A 22404-nucleotide genomic window follows, 5' to 3' on the forward strand; every position below is an offset into this window, starting at 1 on the left:
TTAGTATCTACTTTAATAAGTATTTTATGTGTATACATTGTTGGTACATAGGTACATTATCCATGACTCTCCCTTGATGCTTTTTCTATTTGAATACCTGATTCGTTTGAATACTCAAAATTTACATACACACACAATAGGCTTCTTTAGTTGGTCTGGCTGTAGTAGATGACACTTGCCCAAGGTGCCACACAGCGGGACTGAACCCAAAGCCATGTGATTATGAATCAAACTTCTTAATCACACATCCAGATTTTGAGCTAAATGTTACTTAAAGTGTGTCTTGAGCCAATAGGCCCATGCAAACATGGAAAAGTAGACAAGAAGAAGAAGAAGAAGCAGATGATGATGATGAGGAGGAGGAGGAGGATTATAGTCCTGTCTGGTCATGATGAAATATTATCTTGCTTGGAAACAGGTGAGGGTTTGTGACAGGATGGGCATCCAGCCATAGAAAATGTGTGTCAACTGATTCCATTCTGATCCCTGCATACATGGAAAAGTGAACATCAGTATAAAAATGATAATGACAATAATGAAAGTGAAGCTTCTCTCTATATATGTTTGTGTTATTTGTTTTTAAAAAAATCAAAATTCTATATACATACCATATCTCTGTATACAACAGCTCTGAGGCGAGTGATGTCCATGTCTTGAAGTAATTTTTCAGCATCCTTTATAGGTGTAGTTTGTCCCCCTAAATTCTCAACAATATTCTGTAATGAACAAATTAAGACAGTATTTAATTAACATATTTAACCCTTTAGCATTCAGATTAACATTCTGTCCAATTAATGCTTATTATATTCACATCGTTTTGAATTATTTATGTATTATCTCATAGTTTTGAGATTTCAATGGTGTGATGGTTTTACTTTTAGAATGACATTGTAATATGGTGTGAAATGCCAGATCTGTCCAGTTTTAACATTAAATTGGTAGAATACTTAGGCCACGTGTGGTTGGTTTAAATGCTAAAGGGTTAATTCAATGCAGAAATTAAAGTTCACCTTTGGAGAAGGGTGGGATCCACCTATTAGTGATTGTATGGGATCAATGCTACCATTTGTTGACTTTGTGTTTTGCCATTGAGAAGGCTGTGTTGGAGATGGATCTGTCACAGGTGTCTTTGGAGTATAGCGGTGTTTACATTCAAGGCAATTTCTTACTGTAGCAGTGCATACTGGAAAGAGAAGAAAAACAAAGTATTATTATTAGAGTTCAAATTTTTTTTCTTGAGTCTTAACTTGTTATGCTTCTAAGCAAAAATCTCAGCCCTTTATTAATTATGCAGAAAATACCTAAAAATGTAAAGGCGGCAAGCTGGAAGAAACATTAGCATGCCGGGCAAAATGCTTAGCAGTATTTCGTCTGTCTTTATGTTCTGAGTTCAAATTCTGCTGAGGTCGACTTTGCCTTTCATCTTTTGGGGTTGATAAATTAAGTACCAGTTGCGTACTGGGGTTGATCTGATCAACTGGCACCTCTCCCCCAAAATTTCAGGCCTTGTGCCTAGAGTAGAAAAGAATACCTAAAAATCAATTTGTTTGTTGCAATGCTTAGTGTCTTTTCTTGTGGCCATATTATTGTGAAAATTGGCAGAATTGCAGAAAGGACTTTTGCTAAATGTAATTAGTTATTCTGTCATCATCAACGTCGTTATTTTAACATCTACTTTCCCACCATTGCAGAGGTTGATTAGAATTTACAGAGGTGGGCTTTCTATGACTGTGTGACCTTCCTCTTACCCACAATCAGATATGCTTTGAATCAAGATAATCATCCCCATGGCCAGACAGATTTTCACAGTATTTGGGGAATGAATGACACTGCTTATATGACAGTGATACTCATTTACAACTATCATGCAATGTCAAGACAGGGAGACACACACACTTCTTTCAGTTTCAGTCTACCAAATCCAATCATAAATCATTGGTTAACCTGAGGCTGTAGCAAAGACACTTGCCCAAGGTGTCATGCAATGGGACAGAAACCCAAAATAAGTATTTAAGAAGCAAATTTCTGAATAACACAACTACATCTCTGCTTTCTTTCATCATCATCATCATCATCGTTTAACATCCGCTTTCCATGCTAGCATGGGTTGGACGATTTTGACTGAGGGCTGGCGAACCAGATGGCTGCACCAGGGCTTCAATCTTGATCTGGCAGAGTTTCTATACCTGGATGCCCTTCCTAACGCCAACCACTCCAAGAGTGTAGTGGGTGCTTTTTATGTGCCATCGACACAGGGCCAGTCAGGCAGAACTGGCAACGACCTCGCTCAAATCCTTTTACACATGCCACCAGCACAGGTGCCAGTAAGGTAACATTGGTGGCGATCACGGAAGCCAGTTGGCTGCTCTGGCAACGATCACGCTCGGATGGTGCTCTTGGCACCCTACTAGCATGGGCACAAGTGCCAGTAAGGCGACGCTGGTAACGATCACGCTCGAATGATGCCCTTTAAGTGCCACTGGCATGAAAGCCAGTTGGCTGCTCTGGCAACGATCACACTCATATGGTGCTCTTTGCATCCTCCTAGCACGGACACCAGTCATCGAATTTGATTTTGATTTTGATTGATTTCACTTGCCTCAACAGGTCTTCGCAAGCAGAGTTTTAGTGTCCAAAGAAGGAAAAGGTACGCATAAGTGGGCTGGTTACGCCCCTGGCATAGGCCATGAGATTATGGTTTCATTTGGCTTGCCGGGTCTTCTCACACACGGCATATTTCCAAAGGTCTCAGTCACTGTGAAACGCTTATTGCCAATAAAACGTCTGATAATGCAAATCACAAGGGCAGAAATGTTTCTAACTGCAGAGAGAAGGAAAAGTAGAGAAGAGGTGCAGACTTACCCAAACGTAAACACTGCCTCAAAATTCCACCGGGCGGCATGTTTTTCTCTTGTTCCAGTTCAGAGAAGTTTGTGGAGCTAGTGAAAACGACGATGTCGGTCATATTCATAATTCTTTGTAGAATGGAAACAGCCTGCTCGATACTTAAGCCTTGGTTTGGTTCAAGAATATCCAGTTCTCCCTAGAAATATAAGTTACATAGTTAAAAACAAAAACAATCAATACAAATTTATACAAGCTGTTATTTTTTTTTAATGTAAATGATAGAACCTAAAAATGGGTTTTGTTAATTAAATGTTTACAGAATCTTTTCTTGTGATCAGGTTATTGCAAACTTTTTTTTTTTTTGCTTGTTTGTTTTAAGTCTTTGTAATATAAAATGACAGCCAACTCCGTTTTGAAAGCGTTACGTCATCGTTGTCGTCATCCGCCTCCTCCTCTTCCACTACCACCACCACCATCACCACCTCATCCTCTGCTTTTCACCCCTCCTCTCAACCTCCCCTTTAACCCCCTATTCCCTTTTCTCCTCCTACTACTCATTTACAACTATCATCAAATCAAAATCAAACCAAATCAAATCAGATATCAGAAAGCAGAACCAAAATCGAAGTCGATCAACATCAATGGAAATTGCAGCTGTGGTTAAGCGAACCATCCGATCGTGGCCGTTGCCAGTGCCGCCCCGAGTGGCCTCCGTGCCGGTGGCACGTAAAAGCACCATCCGTTCGTGTCCGTTGCCAGCCTCGCCTGGCCCCCGTGCCGGTGGCACATAGCACCATCTGTTTGTGGCCGTTGCCAGCCTCGCCTGGCCCCCGTGCCGGTGGCACGTAAAAGCACCATCCGTTCGTGGCCGTTTGCCAGCTCTGTCTGGCACCTGTGCGGGTGACACGTAAAAAGCACCCACTACACTCATGGAGTGGTTGGCGTTAGGAAGGGCATCCAGCCGTAGAAACACTGCCAGATCAGACTGGGCCTGATGCAGCCTCCTGGCTTACCAGACCCCAGTTGAACCGTCTAACCCATGCTAGCATGGAAAGCAGATGCTAAATGTTGATGATGATGATGATGCAATGTCAAGACAAGGAGACACACACACACTTCTTTCAGTTTCAGTCTACCAAATGCAATCGTAAAATAATGTATTGTACGAGATTTCATGTGATGGAATGAGGCAGTCAAAGGTAAATATGAGAGGGTGATCAGAGGAAAGGGCCCCCCCCCCAATGGACAAGAGGTATAATACTGAGAATGTTAAGATGGATGACAAAAGAAATTTGTTCCAAGGAGAAGGAGAATTTATAGCACAGATCATCATCATCATCATTTATCCACTTCTCTACGCTTGCAGAGGTTGGATTGAATTTATTGTGGCAGATCTTCAACAGTCAATTTGCCCTTCCTGTCACCTATCTTTACCTTTTTCTAAACGGGTTAATATAACCCCATGACCAGACATGTTTTCACAAAATAGTGGAAGTGAATGACACTGCTTCTACTTATACAACCATCATACATTGTCAAGACAAGGAGACACAGTTATACACACATGCATACATACAAACATACACATCATCAGCAGCATTTAACTTTCATATTCCAGGCCAGCATGGGTTGAATGGTTTGATAGGGTCCAACTAACCAGAGGGCTGCAATATCTGCTTTCACAAAATTTACATGGCTGGATGCCCTTCCTAATGTCACTTAAAAGAGTGTACTGAAGACTATTTGCATGGCACCAGCACTAGTAAACTTACCAAATAACTTACAAGACAAGACCCCTTGATAAAGTGAGGTGCACAAACAAAGGAGGTGGCACTGTGCCAAATGTTGAGGGGTTAAAACATGACGGAGGGACAGGAACAGATATCTTGCTAAAGTGGAGATGCATGGCTACCCAGCAAGAAAGGATGACGGTAGTGAGGAGTCAGGCTGTACTCTCAGAGTACAAGAAGATGGATAACGAGAGAGAATAGGGACAGAGGTACTACTAGCGAACAGTGGTCCCGGTGCACGCACACACGTAGTCGCGCATGCGCACTAGTCATGACTAGTCGATCCTTACTTTGTGTTTTTGTGTTTTATTTACTTTGTTTATCAAAAATTATTTATTTTGTGTTCTATTTACTTTGCTAGGTGGTCGTTGTAGGATCAACTAGTCATGACTAGCTAGCGCAGATGCGCGACTACGCATGTGCACACACTGGGATCACTGTTCACTAGTAGTACCGGGACAGAGAATCAAACATGGCTGGGTGCATAGGTAGGTTGTATATATATATATATATATAAATTGAGGATATAATCATTAAAATTATTATATCAGTGGCTAGCATATAAAAAAATGACCATATCAGTAAAATCAATTTTTTGAATATAATTATATACTTAAAATTTAATATATTTATACATACACACACACATGCACACACATGCATACGCTTGTATATATCTGTATGTTCATGTGTGTTTGTGTGTATGAATGTGTGTATGCATGTCTGTATGTGTGTGTGTGCATGTGTTTGTGTGTGCCATAGTTGCTGCACTTAAGAAACAGGTATTTAGACAAAGTAGCAAAAGAAAAAAGAATAATCATTTTGACATACATTTGGTGAAGTGGCTGCGGCTAAGAGAGGCAAAAGTCCTCCACATGACATTATCAGGTTATCAGCAAGTTGCGAGATCATGTGTGTCACGTTTACGATGTATATGTGGTTCTCTCCAGAGTTGACAAAATCAACGACAGCTCGTGTGCTATGACTGAAATAAAGAACATACAATAAGTTGGTTGATTCTCTTTTCTATATGCCTTTCCAGTTCTACATGTATGTGAGAGGGAAAAGGGAGAGACAGAGAGAGAGATGTGTGTACCCTTATGCAATGGCTGAATAATAAGCATTTTGTATATTTCCAGTCTTCCATAAAAAATATGTTTGGTTATAAAGAAATATGGATCTTTTCAGTTTGAACGGCAGTTTTTTCTAGCGGTGTCATATGAAATTGTCACCCATAATTATTACCCTAATATCGATCTATTGTATTTCAATCTGTTTTAGGATTAGAGTTAGGTTTAGTTAGGGTTATGGTTAGGATTAAAGGTTGGGGGAAAGGTATATTTTTTTTTCTTCAGAAATGTAAATAAACCCAATCTGTTTCTTAAACGAGGGACATATTCATACGGCACAGAATGTTTTCACCTCAATAGATGTCATTGATTGGTTGAAATTGCAGAAATTGAAGAAAAAAAACAACAAATATCTTACAAACTATAGAATTTTCTGAATAAAGCCAAGAGAAAAAGATGTTTTATAAACACATTCTACCAGTATACGAAGTTTAAAATTTTTTAGTTACGTGGAAATTATTTTTAAAAACTGCCAGTTAAACCGAAAAGATCCAGAAATATTACCTTGCTTGGAAGCAGATGAACATTGGTGACAGGAGGACATCAGGCCATAAAAACTCTGCCTCAACAGATTCTGTCTCATTCACTCAAGCATGGAAAGTGGACATTAAAATGAAGACAATAATGGGTCTTTGATGTTACATAGAAGTGAAGACCTTCATTAGCCTGGGGTGCCAATGTTTCTCTACTTTCACTACTCGCTGTCTTTGGCACTTGACATATTTACAGAGAACCCATTTCTCATCACCTGTCAACATTCGGTCCAAAAAAGGTTCATTTGTGAGACGTGTCAGCAAAGAAGAGCACACATTCACTCTCTGTGAGCAATTAGACTCAGGAAGTTTGTGTGGAACCCATTGACCCAATTTGCTGACTTTTCCGATGGCATGCAGGTGTCGATGAATGGTTGAGTGACCAAATCCAAGCTTCTCTGCTAGTTCCTCAATAGTTACAATGGGATTTTGTTCCACCAGGGTAGGCAGGACATCCTTGTTAAGTTCTACAGATCTCCCAGGACAAAGCTTGTCCTCTAGGCTGTAGTTTCCGGATCGGAATTTCTGGAACTACCATTGATATTGGCTTATGCTTATTGTCCGATCCCCAAATACTGCAATAATATTCCTTGCACTTTCCGTTGCACTGTTGCGTTTAATGAAATTATAAAGCAAACTATGCTGAATATGCTCCTTTGTCACTTCCATTACAGCTTTGAAAAAATAACTGTTAAAATCGAACTGCACTCTTCAAACCTTGCACTAAGAATAAGTACAAGGTAAAATTACAACCTGCTTTTATAGGAAGTTGATGCAGGTAATTTATCCCATCCCCCTCTGACTTTTAGTTCATGTAATTGAAAAAACTGCATTATTTATGGGATGACTCAATATATTTACAATGGCAGCAAGATCTTTAAGAGCACAAATCTGCCATAATGCAGCATGAAAACTAAGGGCCATTACTAAACGCCCACTGACACCAACAAAATGTAAATTAAAATATCCAATTTCACAAACGTCATCATCATCATCATCATCATCACTGTCTATTTTTCTGTGCATGTATGGATGAAATAAAGTCTATGGAGGCAGATTTTCTTCAGCTGCATGTCCTTCTTGTTATCAATATTCATCCATTTCCAAATAAGGTAATATTTTCACATGGCCAGATATTATGTTCTCACAGAATATTGGAAACATATTTCTTTACTACCCACAAGGGGCTAAACACAGAGGGGACAAACAAGGACAGACAAAGGGATTAAGTTGATTACATCGACCCCAGTGCGTAACTGGTACTTAATTTATCGACCCTGAGAGGATGAAAGGCAAAGCCGACCTCGGCAGAATTTGAACTCGGAACGTAACAACAGACGAAATACAGTTATGCATTTTGCCCGGCATGCTAACGTTTCTGCCAGCTCGCCACCTTAGAATATTGGAAATAAACGACATTGCTTATGTATTAGGTGCAGGCATGACAGAGTGGTAAGAAGTTTGCTTCCCAACCACATTGTTATGGGTTCAGTCCCACTATGTGGTGCTTTGGGCAAGTGCCTTCTACAATCACATTTGGTTGATCAAACTAGTAAATGGATTTGGTGAATGGACACTGAAAGAAGCTCATCATCATCACAATCATCATCATCACAATCATCATCATCACCACCCATTTTCCATGCTAGCATGAGCTGGATGGTTCAACAGAAACTATGACGATGGACTATATTGAGCTCTGATGCCTGCTTCCTACAACAGGTTGCCCTTCATGCAGCTAATTATTTTATATTGAGTGCTTTTTAATGTAGCACTGTCACAGAGAGATCGCCTACGAACTTACGAAGTGCCTTCCCACATGGGGTAATGTGGTATTGAGGGATCTGGTTTTACACCAAGTGCTGAGAAGCTAATGTATGATAGTGGTATGAGTGTCAATAGAGGAAATACATGATGGTAGAGATGAGGTGTTGGGATAACAAGGAGGGGAGGAGAGAAGAGAAAAGGGACAGGGTCAGGAGACCAGCACTAATGGGATCACTAAGGACTTGCAAAACTAGAGATGCTTCTGAGTGGAATATAATATTGGTTTCAAATTTTGGTGCAAGGCCAGCAATTTTAAGGAAGGGCATCATCATCATCATTGTTTAACGTCCACTTTCCATGCTAGCATGGGTTGGACGAATGACTGAGGGCTGGCAAATCAGGTGGCTGCACCAGGCTTTACTCTTGATCTGGCAGAGCTTCTACAGCTGGATGCCCTTCCAAACGCCAACCACTTCGAGAGTGTAGTGGGTGCTTTTACGTGCCACCAGCACAAGGGCCAGTCGTCGGGCAGTACTGGCAACGACCTCACGCAAATCTTTTACGCATGCCACCGGCACAGGTACCAGTAAGGTGATGCTGGTATAAGTCAGCGAGCTGGCAGAAACGTCAGCACGCCGGGCAAAATGTGTAGCCGTATTTCGTCTGCCATTACGTTCTGAGTTCAAATTCTGCCGAGGTCAACTTTGCCTTTCGTCCTTTCGGGGTCGATAAATTAAGTACCAGTTACGCACTGGGGTCAATGTAATCGACTTAATCCCTTTGCCTGTCCTTGTTTGTCCTCTCTGTGTTTAGCCCCTTGTGGGTAGTAAAGAAATAGGTATAAGTCGATTAAATCAATGCTAGTGTTCAGTTGGTACTTATTTATTTCAACCTTGAAAGGATGAAAGGTGAAGTTGACCTTGGTGGAATTCGAACTCAGAATGTAAAGATGAATGAAATACTGCTAAGCATTTTACCTGGCACAGTAACAATCCTGCCACCTCACCACCTTAAGGAGAGTATACTGGAAGAGGTGAAAGAACAGATAAAAGGTGAGTTGCTGAAGAGGAGATATATGATTTCCCAGAGAGAGAGACAGATAGAGAGACAGAGAGAAAGAGAGAGAGATATGGTGATGGTGTGACATTGTGGTACAAAGTGAATATAGGTGAAAATAGGGATAAAGAAACAGAAACAATGGGTGAGTAGATGCAAGTGTACTAAGGCCCCTTCAAAGTAGTGCCTTGGCATAGCCATAATCCTTTGACTGAAACAAGTAAAACATAAATGTTAAAAGATGAAGAGTAAATTTAATAGCACCATACCTCTTCCAGACTTGAATGTCAGTCTCAATAGAAAATAAAAGATCAGAGAGCAGTTTCTGATGTAAGTAGGACCATCGGAATTCAGGAATTCTGAAAGGTGGTGCTCTTGGTCCAGGGCTGAAGAGGTGTCGACTTCCAGTTGTCCCATGGCTACTTCTCCGGGATGACCCAGATGAAGTGGTACGAGGTTTGGCTCCTGAGGGTAAGCTACTGTCTGTTGGATAGTCTTGATTATCAGGGAGTTCATCGATGGGATAAGATGTTGCTGTTGTAGCTGTTGCAGACATTGACGCCGATGTCGTAGCTGGTAATTTAGTAGATTTTACATCTGAAGTACTAGAAGAAGATTCTGATAAGGCCATAGGATACAAATGTTTATTTTCTTTATCATTTGGTTGGGTTTCACTGCCAGGATGTTGTGTCGTGGTGTTGGTTATTTCTTCAGGGGCTGATGTACTATCAGCATCAATATTATAAACAGGTTTGCTGGCATCTTCTTCAGCAACTGTTAAATTCCCTGCCTCATATTTTGGGTCCGCATCACCGGTGTGGTAGATAATTCGGCCATCTTCCGTCGGGTACTGATATACCATGCGTCCATCTTCCGTCTGGTAAATCATTTCACCAGTTTCGGTGTGGTTCAAATAAATCATTTCGCCATCTCGAGTGAAATAACCTGTCGGTCCGGCTTGAGTTTCATAGCCAAGTCCAGGTGGATAAACACCTTGATCTTCTCCACATACATACGGAACCGAATCTTTGCCTTCATCATAACCAGCACCCTCGTTAACAGCCATGCTTTCTACATTCTCTTCATCCTGTGCAGATAAATCTCCACCCTCAACAATTTCATTCTGATCATCTCCTAAATTTTTACTTTCATCAGTTTCTTGTGTGTCTTTATCTTTGTCATTACTCTTGTCAACCCCACCACTGCTTGCTTCATGCTGTTTAACATCCGATTCAGATGAAGTTTCTGTATCATTCTTGCTTTCAGATTCAGTCTTTGAGCTGACAGGCTCGTCACCTCGCCCATCATTACAATTAGCATCTGTTTCACCCTTATCACTGACATCTTGCTCGTTCTTACGTTCATCTTCCGATGACACTTTTTCATTCATTTTAACCTCATCATCAACATCTTCTTTAGTTTCATCACTAGCTGTTTTATGACTTTCTTCTTTTGCTTCTTTTCCTTCTTCTTCTTCATTTTTCGTGTCTTTTTCATTGTCTTCATCAACACTCGTATTTCCATCTGCTCTTTCACTTCTCATCTCTCCTTCTTCTTCCACTTCTTTCTCTTCTTTGTCATCTCCTTCTCCTTTCATTTTCTCATCTCCTTCTCCTTTAATATTCTCATCTCCTTCTCCTTTAATTTTCTCATCTCCTTCTCCTTTAATTTTCTCATCTCCTTCTCCTTCTTTAATTTTCTCATCTCCTTCATCTTGTCCCTCTTTACTCTCAACCACATCTTTGTGCTCTTTAACTATTTCATCTCCTTCTCCTTCACAACATGATTCCTTCTTCGAAGCAACAACACCATCATCAACATCATCATCCACATCATCAGTACTCTTTTCAGGGGCTTCTTTTTCCTTCCCATCCTCTTCAACACTTACTTCCTTTACACCATCACCCAGTTCACTTTTCTTTTCACTTCCTTTCTCTCCTTTTACATTAATATCATCACCATCAGCATCAGCATCATCTTTCTTATCTTTTAATTCTTGCCCATCACTTTCCTCTTTGTCTTTTTCAGTTTCAATACCATCATCTTCTGCTTTCTCTTTACCAGAATCTCCAGCCAATTGCTGGTCTCTGCCATCATTTTTATTATCGTCCGATTCCAGATAAACATCATTTTTCACTGTATTAATTATTTCCTTGATGCTTTTAAATTCCTCGTATTTTTTCGATTCATCAACCTCTTTCTCCAGCTGATTACTTTTATAGTCTTCATATTTTGGTTCATCTACATCTTTCGTGTGTTCATTTTCTTGGTGTTTTTTCTCCCCAGAATCAACACCCTCGATGATTTCCTTCATAGGAGATTCTGTCTGATTTTCTGTTATTTCAGCATTGTTTGTTTCTTTATCTTTGTCGCATTTTTCCGATACATCCAACTCAGCTTCACCTTTCTCAACGCTTTCCCTTCGTTTATCAGGAAATTTACCGGTTTTCGTTTTCTGTTCAGATTCCAAAGATTTCATAGGCTCTTGGTCGGGTTTTGCAGAAATTTCAGATATTTTCACTGAACACTGTGGCACAGACTGATAATTCTCTGCAGCATCTGAAATGCCAGAGATGGTGCTAATTGGATGTTGTTTTCGTTCGTGTGGGTCGACTATGTTCTCAACTCTCTGGCGTTCGTACTGTTGGTACATTTTTGACATGTGCAATCTGAAGTCTTCATAAGCAACCTAAAAAAGAGAAAACCAGAAAAGAAAGTCTGTAATTACCTTATCACCAACATTTTAACAACTTTTTGATGCTAGTATGGGTCTGAAGAGAGTACTTTGGGAGTTATTCTCATGGCAAGATGTCCGGATCTTTTCGGTTTGAACGGCAGTTTTTTCTAGCGGTGTCATATGAAATTGTCACCCATAATTATTACCCTAGTATCGATCTATTGCATTTCAATCTCTTTTAGGGTTAGGGGTGGGGGGATTGGTATCTTTTTTCTTCACAAATGTAAATAAACCCAATCTGTTTCTTAAACGAGGGACATATTCATACGGCACAGAATGTTTTTTACCTCAACAGACGTCAGTGATTGGTTGAAATTGCAGAAATTGAAGAAAAAAAACAACAAATATCTTACAAACTATAGAATTTTCTCAATAAAGCCAAGAGAAAACGATGTTTTATAAACACATTCTACCAGTATACCAAGTTTAAAAGTGTTTAATGACATGGAAATTATTTTAAAAAACTGCTGTTCAAACCGAAAAGATCCAGATGTACTTACTCTTGCTAACCTACACTTGTCTCTAAAAAAAGAAATACCCTCCTAGTCCACTGAGCAAAAGTCAACCTAGATATGCATTACAAGGAGAACTGGAAACAAATCACCCTATTTAAGGAGCCTTTTGTTTACAAAGATTGCACAGGCCAAGAGATGTCAAGAAGACCAGCTGTCTTAGCAATAATACTGACAGAAAGTCATTGTTTACAAACCATTGAGCACAAGAGAAAAATATGAACATATGCACACATACACACATTTTATTTTATATATATATATATATATATATATTAAATAGAGGGCACTATTACACATAGATGCCTCACGCTAGGAGGGACTCTTAAAGTCAAAACTACTAAAATAAAGTTTTGACTTTAAGAGTCCCTCCTAGCGTGCATCTATGTGTAATAGTGCCCTCTATTTAATATAAATATATAAATTTAAAAGAAAAATTAATGGTTTTTTTCTCTTACAAGGTTTTTCACGCTACCTACTAAATAAATTCTTATGAAGATTTTATCCTATTTTTTAATTTTATATATATATATATATATATTATATATATATATATTTGTGTGTATACACATACACAAACATATACATATACATATACAAGTATGGCTAATGGCTGAGAAGCTTGCTTCCAAATTATGTTGCCTCTGATACAGTCCCGCTGTGTAGCACCAAAGGCAAGTGTTTTCTACTATAGCCCCAGGAGGTCCAAAACCTAGTGAGTGAATTTAGTAGAAAAATTAAATTAAAGAATCACATTGTAAACACATACACCCATACATACATACTTGTGTGTGTGTGTGCGTGCCTTGATATTGTGTGAAGTTTGTAAATGAATATCCCCATCATACAAGTGGGGTTGTTCAGTTCCAGTCATCCATGAAAAGCATGTCTGACCATGAGGAAATATCACTTTCTTTGGAAACAAGCGAGGGTTTATGACAGGAAGGGCATCTGGCTATAGAATAACTGCCTCAACAAATTCTGTCAGACCCATGCAAGCATGGAAAAATGGATGTTTAACCCTTTAGCATTCAAACCGGCCATATCCGGCCAAAAGTATTCTACCTGTTCTATGTTAAAACTGGTCAGATCTGGCCTCTCACACTAACCCTACATTATCATTCTAAAAATTAAGTTACCTCATCAAAATCTCATAAGCACAAGATAATGAATGATTAATTCAAAATAATGTGTATAAATAAGCATTACATCTGACAAAATAATCTGAATGCTAAAGGGTTGAATGATGGTGACTGGAAAACACATATATATGATGGATTTCGTTCAGTTTCCATTTAGCAAATCCATTCAGCAGGTTTCAATTAGCTGAGGACTATAATAGAAAATACTTGCCCAAGGTGCCACACAATGGGACTGAACTGAGAACCATGTGATTGAGAAACAAACTTCTTGGTTTTAGACTGTACCTATAACCATACCTGTGCCTATATCTGTGCTACATGAAAACTAAAGCTCTGTTTTTCATGATTATCTATGTCCCTTACAGCTGCTACAAAATACAGTTAGTTGTGACTTGCATCAGTATATCTCTTATTAACTGCATGGATGCTTTATCAATAGCAAAAACAGACTTGAATTCAAGCATGAAAATAATATAAATAAAAATTTTTAAATCCTACCTTTGAATGTAATATTGCAAGGGTGTCCACCCAGACACGCCACCCTCCATATTCAAATTTTATAGCATGGTGCAGAAGCATTCGGAAGAGTGACATGACCATGTCTGTGATTTTTTGTTCATCAAGATTCCTTGGGTAGATGTATGCCATACTGAAAAGCCATTCTTGCCAAACGGACATTTGAAGAAGTGTTCTGTAAAAAAAATTTTTTTTTTAATATTTTATTATGATCACTGTTTTACCAGTGCTGGCTAGAAAATTGGTATGTAATAGCTCAAACTCCAAATTTTCAATTTATGGAAACACAGATACCAGAAGGTCATCCCATATTCAAATGTACAAGAACAGGTTAAATATCATTATACAAGCATATATTTTACTCAACACTACTTCATGCAACTATAATTAATTGCGGCCATCCTCCATTCTTTGTCCCTAATCTCTCTTTATCCACCTTCTTGTATTTTGAGGGTATACTTTAATACTCATTTTCACCATGCTTTCTTCCATCATGTTTGAGTAGCCATATATTTCCTTCACAAGACATCTGTTCCTGTCCTATCATAGTTTGACTACGTGACACCTGACACAAAGCCACCACATCAATTCTGCAGCCACTCTCCTTCAAGAGGTGTTGCCTTGCAAGTCATTTGGTGACCTCACTTGTGCTGGTGCCATGAAAAAGCAGCCAGTACAGTCTGTAAAGTGGTTGGTATTAGGAAAGTCAGAGAAACCTTGCCAAAACAGACATAGGAATCCAATTAAACTGTCCAACACAAACCAAGATGGAATAATGGTTGTTAAATGATGATGGGCTTGACCAACTTTACACATGCTGGGCAATTTACTGATTGTTGGTCCATTATTATTCTGGTAGGGCTGTGAACAACAGATTGAACATTCATTGCTGAGGATGCATAACAACACAGAAACGCATGCATCCCATGATCCATTGGAATCATTCATAGATACAACAGGTGAGAAAACACAGGTTGTCTATGCATAACAATTTCTTCCAGGAGCATTTCTGCAGGTAAAGCTCTTCCCGTGTTTGAATGTACATGAACATATTAATTATCATTGTACATCATCATCATCCTCATTTTGACATACATTTTTTTCACATTTGCAGGGGCCAATGAAGCAGCTTTCTATGGCTTGATGCCCTTCTTGCCGCAAACTCTGACTTTTTGCAAGCAAAGTAATATTACCCCATGGCCAGACATAATTATGCAGAATATTGGAAATGAATGAGATGACGTTAAATGATGATGATGATGGTGAAGATGATATATATATATATATATATAGTTAATCCAAACATGAAAACACAAAGAGAAAACACAACAACGCAAGGACGTGGAACAAGTATAGTATTATTGGACGCTCGGGAAAGAAGGAAAGAAGGAGGGTTTAACGTTTCGAGCGGAGCTCTTCATTAGAAACATAGGAAAAGGAAAGATCCAACGAAGGGAAGACGGAGGAGCAAAAATCGCCAACGGTACACACGCGGTCATATTTTGGCACATTATAATGGAATAATTACTATGAAGCATTGTGTAGAATATATTGTATAAAAGATTATGGGTAGGGCCAAAACAATGTGAAGTAAAAGGTAAATCAGAAGAAAACAAATATGTGAATTAATGTAGACTTACATTCGTCTATTTCTTGAAACTGGGGTCATAACCCCGAAATATTGAATACAAGGTAAGTCTACATTAATTCACATATTTGTTTTCTTGTGATTTACCTTGCATTTACTTCGCATTGTTTTGGCCTTACCCACAATCCGTTATACAATGTATATTCATATCATCATACTCACAAGACTTTAGTTAATCCAAAGCAATAGAAGGTTTTTATGCTATTTATTAAAGAAGTTATGAGCAATGTGTGATCGAAAATTTACAAAGTTTATCCTTTTATTACCATATTTTTAGATTAAATACACTTCCTTTCTTTTAATTAATTTTTGAAAATAAAAATTTAGTAAAATAATTTGTCATTATTACTGAACATAAGTTAACAAAATTTTGATGGAAGATTTTAATTAACACCACTTTAAAACAGGAAGTTTGTACCATAGAACCAGGTGGTTTGATATCAAAAGGGTTATTTTCCTATATTTCTGTTGAAATTCACAACCCTTTTGTTTTAACTTGAAAACAATGAAGAATTTAGTGAGTGGATGTTTAAACGATGAATTTTATCTTTAGTTCAAATAACTTTGTAATTTTGCTGCCTGTAATGTGTCACACACATACATAAAAATGACAAACTGAAAATTACAAACCTTCTGTTTTCTTTGTTGTTATTACACATAATGGTCAAATCTGACAGGAACATTTTCTTCACTTCCATTAGTTCAGCAGAATGCTTTGACTGTCGAATCATTGTTGCGACAACTTTGAGAATTGCTGCAAGATAATGAAAAAAAGGAAACATAACTTCAGAATTTCTAACACTCAAATTCCTGTACAGCATTCACTTTGAATCATTCATAAAGTTTACTTCCCAAACCACAAGGTTTCAGCTTTAGAACCCACTGTCTGGCAACTTTGAGAAATGTCTTCTGCTAAAGACTTGGACTAATCAAAGTTTTGTGAGTGGATTTGGTAGATGTAAACTGAAAGAAGCCCAATGCACACACACGTCACTGAATTACCAAGACTATCAGATGTTATACACTGCAGTGTGGTATAATTCAAAACCTAAAATAATGCAAGAAAGCACATTGTGACCAATAGAGAGAGAGAGAGAGAGAGAGAGAGAGAGGGTGAGTGTGAGAGTGTGTGTGTGCATGTGTGTGAGTGTGACCTTGTTTTGACATTGCGTGATAGCTGTAAATGATTGTCACTGTCATACAAGCAGTGTCGTTCATTTCCAACATTCTGCTGCTGGTGATAACATCAGTGCACATATGTTTATATAACACACACACACACACACAGATCTTCCAGTTTCTGTCTATGAAATTTACTCACAAGGCTTTTGGTCAGCCAGGGGCTATAGTAGCAGACCCCTGCCAAGGTATCGCATAGTGGAGCTGAACCTGAAACCATGTGATTGAGAAGCAATTTTCTTAATGACACAGCCCCATATATACACCTATGATGAAGATGATAATTTAGTTTGAGAGCAAGGTGAATCCTCTTACCTGGATTTTCAAGTTTGTAATAAGATTCTGGTTCGACATGCTTATCGTGGCTGTATTCCAAGGTAAGACGTTCTGTTAATATCTGAAACACACAAAGACAAAATCCATTAATCTGTTTGCATAAATGGTAATTGCTGTAAACAGGTGCAGGCAAACTTCTTCCATCATAGACCCCTTGATGGAATTGTTGATATCTTATTGACCCCCACCACTTCCATAATTTTAAAAAATAAAAAAAAGAATAATTAAAATTTTAAGTGCTCTGAGGCTTGCATTTCCCCCTGCTTCTACCTCTTCACTTCTTTTCTCTACTGTTAAGAGAGTCAGAAAAAAAAAGAAAATAAGAAAAGAAAAATCCATCATATATAATCAAATCGTATACAATCAAATATAATTCCAGCTAGTCTCATGATACCAAGGTATCCAGTATTGAGAAGCTCAAATAAGAGTGAAATTTATTCCTAACTCCAGCTGCTGTAATCAACTCATCGAATTTCTTGAGGATATTACCCGAATCACTGATCACAGATCCTGGGTGGATGTTGTTTACCTGGACTTTGCCAAGGCTTTTAATTCTATGCCACACAAAAGACTTATGGTGAAACTCTCTGCAATGGGTGTAAGAGATGATCTCTATAACTGGTTGAAGTCCTTCATTATCGGCCGAATAGAGGTTGTCACAGTTCTAGGACAGCACACTTCACCCTATGAGAAGTACCAGTTGAGCACTGGGGTCAATTTAACTTAACCTTCGACCCTGAAACTGCTGGCCTTGTGCCAAAATTTGAAATCGATATTAGGACAAGGAGACACAGACACACAAAAACCCAAAGAACAAACCAAATAAAAGTAATATTAAAATGACTTACCTCAAACAAAACATTGTAAGTGGCTATTGTAATGGAGTGTATGTTGAGCATCAGTCTTTCTCCGATGAGAGAAAACAGGTTGTGTGGGTTCATTGCATCATACTTGCGCCTGAAACAGACGAGAAAATAATCAGGTTTTAGGAGGGTTAGGTCCATAGCAGTTAACTAATTTGTTCTATTCACCATTTTTTAACATCCATATTCCATGCTGGCATAGACTGGACAGTTTGATGGCAACATGCTCCAGTATCTGCTCTGGCATGATTTCTACAGCCAACCATTTTACATACAGGGTGCCTTATCCATGCTACCAGTACTAGTCAGGTCACCATGCAGTTTGCAGGACAATGAACCCCATGTCAGTGATTTATGCAAGGAAATGAATAGTTAAAGTATGAGAGAAGGGGCCAGAGCAAAACAGGCTTCATGCTGTAAAGTAGCCATAAGGGTACACACATTAGAAAAATGTGGATAAGGTTAGGGTACAATTAAGATGGAACAGTTTGACAAGATTGGACAAATCCAAGGACTGCATCCACTGTATGTATTGGTATGGTTTTTTATAGATGAATGCCCTTCCTGAAGCCTACTTCTTTACAGCATGAACTGAGTGCAATATTTGGGCCACCAGCACCAGTGAGGTTGCAATACAAGATAACGAACCATGAAAGGGTAGCTTTACACTAGCAGGCGAGAGGCTAGTGAGTTTTGGAGAGTGTGGATAATGTGCATTTGCACATATGCCTTTGCATGCCATACATGGATTTCAGCATTAAAACTACTTGCACTGTACTTTCAAAAATTTTCAGAATAAATCCTTTACTTGAAAAACAGGTGATGGTTAGCAACCAGGGTAACATCATCATTACCATCATCATCATTATCATTTAATATCAACTTTGCCATGCTTGCATGGATAGGACAGAATTAACTGAGGCAGATTTTCCATGGCCAGATACCCTTCCTGATGCCAACCCTCACCTGTTTCCAAGCAAGTTAATATTTCTCCATGATCAGAACATGTTTTCACAGAAGACTGGTGACACTTGCTTACAACCGCCACATTATGACAGAACAAGGAGGTACAAACAGAGAGAGAGAGAGAGAGAGAAAGAGAGAGATAACTTTTTTCAGTTGCCATCCATCTCCCAGATTCATTCACAATACGTTAGTTAGCCTGGGGCTATTGTAGAAGGCACTCAAGCTACCATACAGTGCAGGACTGAACTTAAAACCATGAGCTTAACTCCACAGCCTATGCAAACATTACACAACATGAAACAAACACCGTTTGTATATTATATTCTGAAAGGAGCCAAATAAAGTTTATGGAACACTTACTTGTGTGTACTGCGCATCAGGAAGAAACCCAAAAGCTTCAATGCTTGAATGCGAAGCGGCTCATTTGGTGATGCCAAAAGTTTGAATACAGTTCTGAAATTGTAAATAAATAGCAAAATTTTCAAAATAATCGCAACTGGATTGTTTCTACTACCTTGCTAAAAGCTATGGTTGAAACTAGATTGGTTCTATCCAACTTAGTAGAAGCTATAGAGTTGGTACACAAAATTTTCTGTTGATCATCAAGCATCAGCTTATGGTATCACAAAATTCAAACTCATCTATTCATAATTACATTAATCTGATGTTTCCTATATTGACGAAAGCACACGACATACAAAGCCAACATAAATGTCAAGGTACTTTTCAGCATCCTAACTTGTTGACCCTTTTGTTACAATACTTCAGTTGAAGTAATTGGAATATGCAGCATTTTTTGAAATGCACTTGTCAACCAAAGGATGAAATCTAAGACCTGTCATTTAGGGTTTTTAATGTCCATTCCTTCATCCGTGAATAGGATGGACAGAATTTGTGAGGCAGAATGCCCTTACTGATACCCTCACTTGCTTCCAAGTAAGGAAATATTTTCCCATGACCAGATGTGTTCATGGAAGATTGCAAACAAAACAACACTTGTTTACGACAAAAGTGTGATGTCAACAAACAAACATCAACTAACATATACACACGCATATATATATATATATATATAATAGAAATATTAAAATTACTAAGTCTCTCTATACATATATCATCATCATCATCATCGTTTAACGTCCACTTTCCATGCTAGCATGGGTTGGACGGTTCGACTGGGGTTTGGGAAGCCAGAAGGCTGCACCAGGCTCCAGTCTGATCTGGCAGTGTTTCTACAGCTGGATGCCCTTCCTAACGCCAGCCACTCCGTGAGTGTAGTGGGTGCTTTTTACGTGCCACTGGCACAGGTGCCAGGCAACGCTGGCAACGGCCACGATCGGTTGGTGCTTTTTACATGCCACCGGCACGGAGGCCAGTCGAGGCAGCGCTGGCAACAGCCACATTCGGATGGTTCTTTTACGTGCCACCGACATTGGTATCACAACTGCAATTTCCATTGATTTTTGATCGATTTCAATTTCACTTGCTTCAACAGGTCTTCGCAAGCAGACCTGTTATATATATATATGCAATAGGCTTCTTTCAGTTTCCATCAACCAAATCCACTCACAAAGCTATGATTGGCCTGCAGCTGTAGTAGAAAACACTTGCTTATGGTGCCACACAATGTAACTGAAGCAGAAATCATGTGGTTGCGAAGCAAACTTCTTACCACTTAGCCACGCCTGTGCCGTTGGTTGAAAGTAGAGCAATTAGTGTAGAAGATACAACATATTAGCCATTCAAAAGCACACAAAGACTGTTAATTTCACTTAAACATTGCACCAACTGCAGCCTACTTACTGATACACTTCCATTGTTACTGGTTTGAGACAAGGAACTTCACTTCACTGAACCCAAATGGATGAAAGGTAAATGACACAGCTGTCATTTTGAGAAAAAAATCTTATTACCCTAGGTTTACTTTTAGAAAAATATTTCCAAGAATTTTAATTCTTACCTTATTCCATTTTTCTTGTCAAATGATGGAACCATTGATGAGGGATGCTGTGCCATCAGAGTGACTAAAAGCATTAAAACATCCATCAAATTGTCGTCCTGAGTGAAAGAGAAAGAATTTCAGATTAAAAATTAATCCTGTTCCAATACATATAGGGTTTGTTCTACAGTGCATACTGCACTCAACTCAGCCAACAGACATCACACTCATCGAAGATGTCGCACTCAAAAATCACACTCCGTGAAAGTCACACTCAACAGGCCAAAGGCATAACACTCAATAAAAGCTCCCATTAACACAGACTTGAACCAACATATGGATTAAGTTGGGGCTTATACAAATTTCTAAGGTGTTTAGACAAATGAAAGTACAAGGGTTACCACCATGGTGCCATCAATTGGCTGCAGAGTTTACACTCAACTGTTCCCTGGCACTCATTTTCAGTGGAGTGGACTGGGTTATAGTGAAATGAAGTGTCTTGCTCAAGGACATAATGTATTGTGTTTTTGGCCTATGCTGAGTGTAACAAGAATCAAATCATATCTTATCACTCATGAGCTACATACTTTAACAACTAGACCGTGCACATTCATAATTACACTACATAAACCTCTTATACACTGCAACAATGAAAATGAAGCTGTAATGGGGACAAGAGGTTTGCACCTGGTACTTCCTACACTACACACTCCATATGACAAAATAATCAAAGGGGTTGTATTTTATGGTCGCAAGGTTAGGGTACTGTGACAAGCACAACAAAAGGTGAATCTTTGTGGCTTTATCTTGGACTCGTTTCAGCCCTTGTGGCCAATCTGGACTTACAAAGACTAAAACCTGGGCTGACCAAAACCTTGTAGATGAATTGCATAGGCAGAAACCGTACCCCCAGTACTTACTCTATCTGCTCTTTTGTTGAACCACTAACTTATGGGGATGTAAACAAACACTGGTTATCAGGCAGTGGGGGGGGTGATCTAAGTGTCTCACCATGTTCTAAGGATAATTGTGGAGATCACCTTCCTATAGAAAACCTGACCATTGATGCTTGGGGGTTTCCCCCACACAATCTATCAAAACCCCAGTCTTAGCAGCCTCTTCAATGGCTGTTGTCATTCCTGAGTTAATCTGTCGTTTGACAGAATGTTGGATGTCTAAAATCACTTGTCTCATCAAGCAAGTTTGATTGTGTTCAGCAGGTGCAGATGTAGCTATGTGGCTGAGAAGTTTACTGGCCAACCACAAAATACAAATATATGTGTGTGTATATATGGGAAACTACCACCTGTCATCTCTTGTGAAAGGTAGAAGAGTCCAGTTTGCTGGACATTGTTGTAGAGCTGAAAACAAAGCAATTTCTACTCTTCTCCTCTGGAAGCCATCTACTCGCAATACCAGAGGGCACACACTCTCCTACCCTGA

The 22404-nt window shown here is 39.0% G+C and overlaps 1 protein-coding gene across 6 annotated transcripts in view; it reads right to left on the reverse strand.

Annotated features, from left to right (window-relative positions):
- LOC115222454 (neurobeachin) overlaps positions 1-22404 on the reverse strand; it is a 322620-nt gene that overhangs the window by 232167 nt on the left and 68049 nt on the right. For 5 of the 6 annotated variants that reach the window (XM_036511695.1, XM_036511694.1, XM_036511699.1 and 2 more), the window contains exons 18-29: positions 20983-21080; positions 19383-19475; positions 18042-18150; positions 17173-17254; positions 16309-16432; positions 14013-14205; positions 10753-11812; positions 9393-10704; positions 5469-5622; positions 2863-3043; positions 1011-1183; positions 609-716 (exon numbers count right to left, since the gene is read on the reverse strand). In XM_036511695.1, coding sequence (XP_036367588.1) covers positions 609-716; positions 1011-1183; positions 2863-3043; positions 5469-5622; positions 9393-10704; positions 10753-11812; positions 14013-14205; positions 16309-16432; positions 17173-17254; positions 18042-18150; positions 19383-19475; positions 20983-21080 — 3687 coding nt within the window. Of the gene's footprint in view, positions 1-608; positions 717-1010; positions 1184-2862; positions 3044-5468; positions 5623-9392; positions 10718-10752; positions 11813-14012; positions 14206-16308; positions 16433-17172; positions 17255-18041; positions 18151-19382; positions 19476-20982; positions 21081-22404 lie in introns of all 6 variants that reach the window. The other variant, XM_036511698.1, reaches the window with a different exon arrangement.

This window comes from Octopus sinensis, linkage group LG20 (genome assembly GCF_006345805.1).
Source record: "Octopus sinensis linkage group LG20, ASM634580v1, whole genome shotgun sequence".
Taxonomy (NCBI): Eukaryota; Metazoa; Mollusca; class Cephalopoda; order Octopoda; family Octopodidae; genus Octopus; species Octopus sinensis.